The 9,881-nt window shown below is 31.1% G+C and overlaps 1 protein-coding gene across 1 annotated transcript; it reads right to left on the bottom strand.

The window, feature by feature from the left end:
* Positions 1-2,415: 2,415 nt before the first annotated feature.
* On the bottom strand, positions 2,416-8,430 carry LOC103576268 (uncharacterized). Its single transcript, XM_008556419.1, has 5 exons — positions 8,208-8,430; positions 7,535-7,864; positions 2,916-3,178; positions 2,651-2,828; positions 2,416-2,564 (listed from the first exon to the last, which is right to left on the bottom strand). The coding sequence occupies exons 1-5, from the start codon at positions 8,428-8,430 to the stop codon at positions 2,416-2,418; spliced, it is 1,143 nt and encodes a 380-aa protein (XP_008554641.1).
* Positions 8,431-9,881: the final 1,451 nt, after the last annotated feature.

Genomic DNA, 9,881 nt, shown 5'->3' with positions numbered 1-9,881 from the left:
CCTAAAATGTCTTAGGGCAAATAGAAATTATTCACGCCAAAAAATCATTTCTTTCTGTGTAATTTTTGATGTAATATTCAGACAATCATGTCATAACTGTTGGTCGCTCGTTAATATTATTAATATACTTCTGTAATGATACACTGTCAAAAAACAAGAATGAATTCGGATTTAATGTTAATCCGAATTCACTCTGCCACTCGGAGTTCCGGAGTTTTAAAAGAAATCACTTCGTATGCAGAGTGAATTAAAAGTTTTTTTAAACTATTAAGCTGTGTGTGTGCGAGTGCGTGTGTGCGCAAATATGCGCGTGGTTTCGGATCTGTGTGTGTGTGTGTGTGAGTTAGTATGTGCGTGTTCGTAAATATATGCGTTCGTGTGTTCGGATGTGTGAGTGCGAAAGCATGTTTGTACCAATTTGTGCGTGCGTGTTTTCGGATCGGTGTGTGTGTGTGTGTGTGTGTGATTATGTCCGTGTGTGTAAATGTATGCGTTCCTGTGTTCGGATGTGTGTGTGCGAGAGCATGTTTGTACCAATTTTTGCGTGCGTGTTTTCGGATCGGTGTGTGTGTGTGTGTGTGTGTGTGTGTGTGTGTGTGTGTGTGTGTGTGATTATGTCCGTGTGTGTAAATGTATGCGTTCCTGTGTTCGGATGTGTGTGTGCGAGAGCATGTTTGTACCAATTTTTGCGTGCGTGTTTTCGGATCGGTGAGTGTGTGTGTGTGTGTGTGCGTGTGTGTAAATGTATGCGTTCCTGTGTTCGGATGTGTGTGTGCGAGAGCATGTTTGTATCAATTTTTGCGTGCATGTTTTTGGATCGGTGTGTGTGTGTGTGTGTGTGTGTGTGTGTGTCTGTGTGTGTGTGTGTGTGTGATTAATTCCGGAACTTAGAAAACATTTGGTTCTGAAATTGTGCAAGGTCAAAACTCGATTAAATCGTGGTCTTAAGGTAAATGTCTCAATACCGGAACGACGAAGGGTATATGACTGATTTGTATCGTTTTAAAAATATTCAAATAAATTATAAACCAAAATGATTTATTACATCATATAGAATAGACATTTACAAATTTAAAAATAATCAAGTAAGGTCATTTTTCTTTAATTTAATATGAAAAAAAAAATTTTTTCTATGACACTTAAAAGACCCAATACCGGAACGCTGTAATAGCCTTGTCCCAATACGGGAATTCGGTTGTCCTAATACCGGAACAGTAAATTAAACAAGTTATTTTTCGCATTTATTCGTGGTGAAAATATTAATTATTATTAAATAATATTAATGTAAAACGAGTATGAATGTAGCAGACATCAGAGAACTTTAAAATTATAAATAAATAAGTAATTAAAATAATAATATTTACAGAAAAGCACTATTAATTTCAAAATTTTTTGAATTTGCATTTTTTTAAATTTTGTATTATCAATTATTTACTCGATTCATTAAGAATTTTAAATTTGTCTGATGTCTGCTATATCACACCCATAATGTAAAAGGTATTTAAAATTTTGAAATGATTGAATATTAAATGAGAATAAATATTTTGAATTAAAGAATAGAAACAAAATAAATCATTTGAGGTTATACTAGAAAAATCATTAAAAGAAAGAAACTAAGAACAAAAATTTATTCTTTATGATTTAAATTAGAGTTTATCTATACTTAATCTATTTTTTCTAACAATTATACATACTGCATTAAATATTAGGGCTCCAGTAATAATTAATATTGTACTTGATTTAGCCAGTCAATTAAACTCACCGTTAATGTCTATCGATAATATGATCGGCTGTTCCGGTACTGGGCACGGGTTCATTCCCAGGTAGGAAATTACGACGGGCCCAGCCTAGGCATGAGCTTGGCACTAAGCTGTTTTACCTTGGTCCAAGCTTGTAAACCAATCTTGGACCGTTTCCAGCGTTACTAGGGAATGATAACTGGGGACCTGGCTTGGCTATCAAGACTGGGCCATGCTTGGAATACAAGACTGGGCCAAGCTTGAAATACAAGATTGGACCAAGCTTGAAATACCAGACTGGACCAGTCGTGTCTCTGAGACTTAGTCCCCAATTATCGTTCCCTAGTTCTACCAAGGCAACCCAAGGCTTAGATTATCGTTATCTAGTACCACCATAGACCAAGGTTGAATCATACTCTCGGAGTATGAGACTGGACTCTGTTAAAAAAGATTAATGATAGGATCGAACATAGATATACGTAATAGTTTGTTATGAATCCATTTTTTTATTATGAATCTATAAATATAAATTCCATTTAAATATTTATTGCTTGGAACAGTAATGATAATAGTAAGAATAGTAATAGTTATATTAAAAATAATAATAGGAATAGAATAATAATGTAAATAGAATGTTCACGTATCATAGGCTAAGTAATAGGGTATTTAAATATTATCAAATAATTTCTGGTTGATTATTTTGCGGTTTCCTTTCGCGCTGTGCTCGACCATCTTCTCTGTCTTTTGCGCCTGATAAGAAATTACTTACAGCCGTAAGTATTTTTAATTTCTCCCCACTTTTTTCATACTTCTGAATCAGAAAATCTGAAAATATAACGTTAATTCAACTAGAAAATTTTAAAATTGTGTTGCTTAAGATAAAAAAAATTTTCTTTTCATTATCAACATACCGCTCATGAATTTGAATACTCGAGTATTTTGAAAGCTGCGCTTTCCAACTTCCTGAACCTTTCTACCACAACCGCTGTATTTCAGTTGAACATCTTTGGTAATTATTTTTTTTATGATTGCGGCAACATCATTGATATAATTATTCGATCCAACAGTAGCGACTCGAAAAACATCTTTCTATAAATTATACAATAAATGAGTATTTAAATAATACAAAATAAAATAGTTTACTCTTATTCTATAAGTAAAAAATATAGTGCATACCAACGCATTTTGTGTGGATTCATCAGATTCTAAACTTGTCTCAAACTCTAAAAATTCAGTTAAATTGTTAAATGGTAAGTCTGTACCAATGACTTGCCAATAATGCGGTCGGTCAGAGTCATGAGGATGCTGGGTTACAGCTATTGACTTCATTTCATCTAGATTCTGTTTTAATTCATACATGATGCTTTTCTTCATCTTGTTTATCTCTGATTGGAAACATTTTTTTAAATCGTTTAAGGCTTCCAATAAATCTGCTGAATCTATAACAATGTTTCAATGAAATTAATTGTTCTACAAATTAAATTTTAGTTTGTTAATTAAAAATTTTTTAATTAAATTTAATTTTAATAATTTCAGTTTGACGAAAAAAATTCAACAAATAATTTTTTTGCTTACAAGAATAAATTTATTGTATAAAAATTAAATTATCAATAAAATTTCAGTTTCAAATTAGAAATATTGAAGTTAAAATTTGTTTTTAGTTAAAAACTTTAATAAATAACATAAAAAATGCCTATTTTGCTATAAAATAATTTGTTGAATGAACATTTTTTGGTTAAAAAATATAAAATCAAAGATAACTTCATCATCAAATAATTTTTTTATTGAATAACAAAAATTCATCAATAAATAAGATTGTAATTTGAAAATTGGTTATTTTTCAATTTAATGTTTTTTGAATTATAAGTAAAAAATTTTTTTTTTAATTATATTAATAATTTTTTTTTTATAAAAATAAATTTATATAATAAAAGTACTGTATCAATAAATAAAATTTTAGTTTGAGCACCAGAAATTTCTAAACTTAATTTTTTTTAAGTAATATAAATTATTTTTATTTTGATTTAATTATCTTTGAACTTTTTGTTTTTATTTATAAAAATAAATTTTTCTAATTAAATTAATTTTTCAATCAATGAAATTTAAAATCAAGTTCTAGAGGTTTTTATTTTAAACGCTAAAAATTTCTTTAATAAATATTTAATAAATGATGATTTTTTTAATCTAATATTTTTAAATGAAATTATATCTTGATCTATCAAATTATATCTAAATGAAGTGAGGACTGACGATTACCTAATTTTATCCTAAATAATTATAATTTATTGTTCCGTCGATAACGGAAGTCTGATGTTAATTGTCATCTTATTAACGTAAAATTCCAAAACATTTAAAAGAGTCACCACCTGGCGGTACGTAATTTAAATTCACCACCACGTCGAGTCGCACCGCAAACGCGCGCGCTCATTATAGCTTCGGTTTCGCTATGTCTCATCGTCGCACTTATGCCTTCAGCATCTCTCTGTCGCACGGTTGTCTGATTTTTCCGTTTGGTCGAACCAACGCACCGGTGTCACCGCGTTTTTCTGCATCAGTTGACTACGAGTCTTACTACCGAGCGCACACACTGTGAGCATTTTGGCTATAATTCTCAAGCTAACAATTCTAATTTCATTAAATAAATTAATTATCTGTTATAATTTAACTGCATCGTAAAGAGATAAGTATTCCTTGACATCATCCAGGTATTAATTGGACTTATTTCATAAAAATTAACCCATATTTTTGTCAATCTCAAATTTCCGTGGTTACTGCGTCGTATTTAAAACAAGTCGGAACCTGTTACGCGTGGGTCCGACCCATTCAACCCGGGATTCCTTTCGTGTTTCATTGATTAGTCAATTTAATTGTGTTCGGCATTTAATATTAATATTAATATTAATATTAATATTAATATTAATATTAAATAACAACAATACAATTAACAGTGACTAGTTAATAATTATACATCATTCATTATTATTAAACATTTCAGTATATCTTGAGGTGAAATTTCCCGCGTTCGTCATTATTATCATTGTTAATGAATATTCATCCGTGATCAATTACTTAAGTTCAATATACATTCAAGTAACGGCCTAGTCGCCAACTAATAATCGGTCAATTCTAATTGATCAGATTCAATTAACTGCAGTAAATATTCGTCTCTGTCACGAACATAACTAAGTAATCTAATTCAATAGATTTGATCTAGACATCATTCCATTCAACGACTAGTCGCATCACATTGTCCATCGGCAATAACATTGAATTTCCAAATTCTACAAGCTAACTGCAAGCTATCAGCATTCTGCGCGATTCGAATCGTAAGACCGATCTGATCCGTCGGTAATCTCGCCTCTGCGCATACATATATTCAAAGCTTTCATCAATTAAACGGTCTCTAGTACCAAATATTATCCAATTGTTCCCCAGCGGACAATTGGAATTCTTGCTTATATACAGACGTGTATATCTTGCATATAATTCTTACAACGCAATACGACGATCCAGCATCGCGTAATACCTAACTGTATACGTTCATACATACATCTAACACGCATACACTTATACATATACGTTGTTCTTGTGTCAATTGTTCAACGAGTTATCATCATCCTTCTGATATCAATATTTTCATACCGTTCATTGTAACTTCTTCAAAGGGTTTTATGCCGTAGTGCTTTCCCTAACTTTTTGGGTCCAAATATATCCTTCAATTTGATACCCAATCACGACTTTTATTTAATACTACCTAATTCACCCATTCATCCTCCTTACAAATTAACTTAAACTAGAATACCAATTCAATTTTATTTCAGATCATTTAGATAATTAATAAATAAGTTAAACAATAGAAAAAAGGGATTAATTTCCCACTAACATTTTGGTGCCTCCTGTGAGGTAACTCGATTGGACAATTTAAACATACACCAATAAACTTCAATTACCAAGCGTAGCTAACAGATTGATTCAACACATCATTTAGTACCGACCGTTGACACCGCCGCATCTGGAGGATCGTCTGCAGTGATACCGAGCTAAGTTCACATTTTATTTAACACTATTGGTAGTATATCTAATTTTCTGTCAAATAATTATTTAGTTTATTTTATTTATCTTATTCATTTAAATATACTTTGAATTTTATTTTATTATTTGTCCATTTCGAATTGAGTTGTGCAATTCTGAGATTACATCAGTGGTTTGTCGCAAGACTTTCAACTGTTGCGATCGGTGAATTGTTCAAGTCTTCGAAATCTCAATTTAATTGAATTGTTAGCTAAATTTGAAATTTCTGAATCGATTGACTATTCTGATCCTATCAATTATTTAATCTGAGGATCATTGGATTGTCGTGATCATCGAGGTCACTCGATTACAGTAATTAACTATCTTTTAATTTATTCGCGATTAATTGAGGAATTGGATTGTTTGATTCTTGGGATTACTTCAATTGAGTGATCTTGTCGCTCAATTTCGGTGATTTGCGAGTCACTCAGTTGAATTTCTTTCAGTTCTCTTATTGCCGGTTGTGTTACATCTCAATACCCGATACTTCAATTTTATCTAATTATTCAAAATGTCAGAACCACCGATAATAGACGTAAACCTCGCACTGATCGTGAAAAAACGTAATATCTTAACACGGTATTTAAACAAAATAGCCGGTTTGGTGAATGCCCAGCAAATATCTGATCTACAAGCATCATTACGATTCGAACGAGTTAAACCCTTGTTTCGCGAATATGAAGAACTCGTCAATGAATTGATCGAGGCTCAACCGACATCCGACGAGTCCGAACATTTCGATCAAGTATCAAACGCGTATTATGGACTTGAAGAACATCTCACGCCCGATGAGGCAGAAGTTCCAGCACACAACAGCACGACTATAGGGAATACGACTCAAACTGAAAAACAAACTTTACAAAAACTACCAGTCCCACAACTACCTACCTTCTCGGGTGACTATAACGAGTGGATATCTTTTTCAAATCTCTTTCGGGGTATTATTGACAAACGTGACGATATCGCCAATATTGTAAAATTTCAATATTTGAAAACGTGCGTGAAGGGGGAAGCCGCGCAACGGATTATACATTTACAGGCCTCGGATGAAAATTACCAGGTGGCTTGGACCATCCTGAAAGGAACGTATGAATTAAAACGGGTGTTGAGAAACAAACACATCGGTGCAATATTTGAGCTCAAAAAACCGGAAACGGCCAACCCAGCCACCCTTGGACACATATTGAACACAGTCAGACAGAATTTGACATCCCTCGAAACTCTCGGAAGCCAACCAGCTCATGATTGCTTTATCTGGCATCTCGAAAGAATTTTACCCGATTCCGTTTCAGAAAAATGGCAGGATACTCTCAAACCAGACGATTCCCCCACTGTCGAGGATATGTTTAAATTTTTGGAAGCAACAATCTCGCGTATGCACACTAAATCCGCGTCCAACACAAAAAATAGTAATGCTAACAAACGGACCTTTACCGGTTTCCCAAATCAATCGAAGACTTTCAAAAACGCGGATGGAGATCGCGCACTTGTCATTGCTACAAAATTTTTGGGTCCAAATATATCCTTCAATTTGATACCCAATCACGACTTTTATTTAATACTACCTAATTCACCCATTCATCCTCCTTACAAATTAACTTAAACTAGAATACTAATTCAATTTTATTTCAGATCATTTAGATAATTAATAAATAAGTTAAACAATAGAAAAAAGGGATTAATTTCCCACTAACATTTATTGATTAACAATGTTTATGAATTACCTTTATTAGAATTTGTCTGTGATAATGGCTCGGGTGAATTAGCTTCAACATTAATACCGTCATTCTCATCTCTTTTCTCACCGTTGCTACTTCTTTCTTCATCGTGGGACTCATCATCTTCCTCTGACATGAATACTTTCTCTTTCATTTGTCTTAACGTCGTTTTCTTAAATAATGGACGCGACGTTGACAAAGCTTTGGTCACAGCCGAAGATTTCAGTACTATGGGTTCTTTACTTTTCATTGACTGTGATTCACTATCTTCTGAAGTATTAACATTTTTTGTTTTTAATGATCTTTTTAATCGTCTAATTCCTTGATCATAATCATCTGAAAAGTCGAAAAAATTAATGAAAACGTTAATTAAAAATCAAAAGACATATTAATAACAAGATAAATCTAATGAATTAGAAATCCAGTGTATAATAGTAATATAATTCATAACGGATATCAATTATTTTAAGTATAAATTAAAAGTTATATTAGAATTACGTTAAAACGATAATGATTTCTATAATGATAACTTCACTGTTTTGAAACTAAGTTATGTGCTATATTATTTAATTAATTTCAACGGATTTTTATCTATTAACTTGGCATTATTTAAATTTTACGGCATATGACACTGCTTTAAATATTATATTAATAATAAATAATGTATGTTACTACTTACCAGTTGTTGAAAGAATAGAAACCTCATACAATGTCCAATTTTTCTCAGGTGCACGTTGTTGTTGTACCAATTGCTTAATATATTTATAGTTTTTCTTATCAGGATAGTAACACATGTCATCATCACGTAACCATGAAATTGGCACTAATTCCACACATTTTTTGGACTTTACGAGTTCGTCAAGAAACTCTACCACAGCATAATTAGGTTCATAATCCGACATAATTCATAAATTATTCTCAATAAAAATCACAAAGGTACTGTTCACGACAAGTACTCAGACGTGACTGAATACAAAAACTGTTATTTAAGATCAACTTACTTAAACAAAACACTAGAGACAAGTTCACGCAGGTTCAGTTGTATACTAAATAAAACACGTGTCTATAGTTCAAACATAAAGTCGTTATTTTACTAAGCTGACTATTGATGCATAGTATATGGATCGACTTTGTCACTTCACCGGAAATAAAATAACACAAAAAAATATAAAATAATAATTTTTATTTACAGAAATATAAATATTTTTGTATTAATTTAAAATATTTTTTTTTTATTAAGTTAAGTTTCTTAGAAAATATTAAATATTTTTGTATTAAATTAAAAAAATTCAAATAAAATTTTGATTAATGAAAAAAAAATTGATCAGAAAAATAATGAAATTAACGAAATAAAACTAAATTTTTAAGTTAACTTATCAGAACTATAGAATAGGATTATATGTGTAGAACTCGCGTTCTATTATCTACATAAATTTTCTGTCAATAAAAAAAACATTTTATTTAAATGTAATTGCAAATAAAATTATGTTTTGAAGTATATAAACGCTTATGAAAATTTCAAAATTAAAAAATTGATTTATATGTTTCTAATGAAACTTTTTAAGTGTAATTATTCCATAGTTTCTGTTTGTGATAACTAAATTAATGTAGTAGTGTTATTGCGTACTGTCTATTATTTATATGTAATAGCATACATTTTCGTTGCACATCTTCCATTTTTATTATTATATTATCCTGTTTCCATGAAATTATTTCCAATACACCAACATCTATTGATGAAGTGGGAAAATCAAATGCTTCTTTTCTGTGATTTTCTAAGACACCATATATAAACAAATTGTCAATATTTTCTTCTATTAAGCAATTTTTATTCACATTTAATAAGCTATTAATCATAAATATTTTACCACTCTTCAGTTGTATGACATTGTTTGGAGAACAACAAGAAAGTGTAATTCCGCGTAATTGAATTTCTTTAATTCTAAAATATTGTTGCTCATTATACTCAAATAAATCAGTAGATGATTCATACTTGCATTTGCACAAGATTTTTTTTCTTATCTTGATGCTATCATCTGATTCTAACTCGTACAAACGATTTGCTATTTGAGTAAGTGGTTGTTTCGGTGATTTTACTAAATGTTTAAACAATCCAATATAATTTTCGCCCCAAAAAGCAGATATTTCACTTAATGGAGCTTTAAAATAGCGAACGTCATCTGGGATATGAATCATATAGTGCATGCAGAGTACTTGTGAATCATCACCATATTCTGATGGTAATAATTCGAAAAATTCTTTTAACCGATCTTGAGCATAATCCACAAACTCTTCTGCTTTGATATAATCATTTAAGATTCTGCATGGTACATATAATAATAAAAAATGCCTG

Source organism: Microplitis demolitor, chromosome 8 (genome assembly GCF_026212275.2).
Source record: "Microplitis demolitor isolate Queensland-Clemson2020A chromosome 8, iyMicDemo2.1a, whole genome shotgun sequence".
Classification (NCBI taxonomy): Eukaryota; Metazoa; Arthropoda; class Insecta; order Hymenoptera; family Braconidae; genus Microplitis; species Microplitis demolitor.
Note: the sequence above shows the minus strand (reverse complement) of the source record. Positions and strands in the feature narration are given on the sequence as shown.

Bases quoted from the DNA above. Each gene is read 5' to 3' on its own strand.
- LOC103576268 (XM_008556419.1), bottom strand. From the start codon at position 8,430: ATGTCGGATTATGAACCTAATTATGCTGTGGTAGAGTTTCTTGACGAA. The intron at 3,179-7,534 runs GTAATTCATAAA...ACATTGTTATAG, and splicing joins ACAGACAAATTCTAATAAAG to ATTCAGCAGATTTATTGGAA. The intron at 2,565-2,650 runs GTATGTTGATAA...TTATATTTTCAG, and splicing joins AGTATTCAAATTCATGAGCG to ATTTTCTGATTCAGAAGTAT.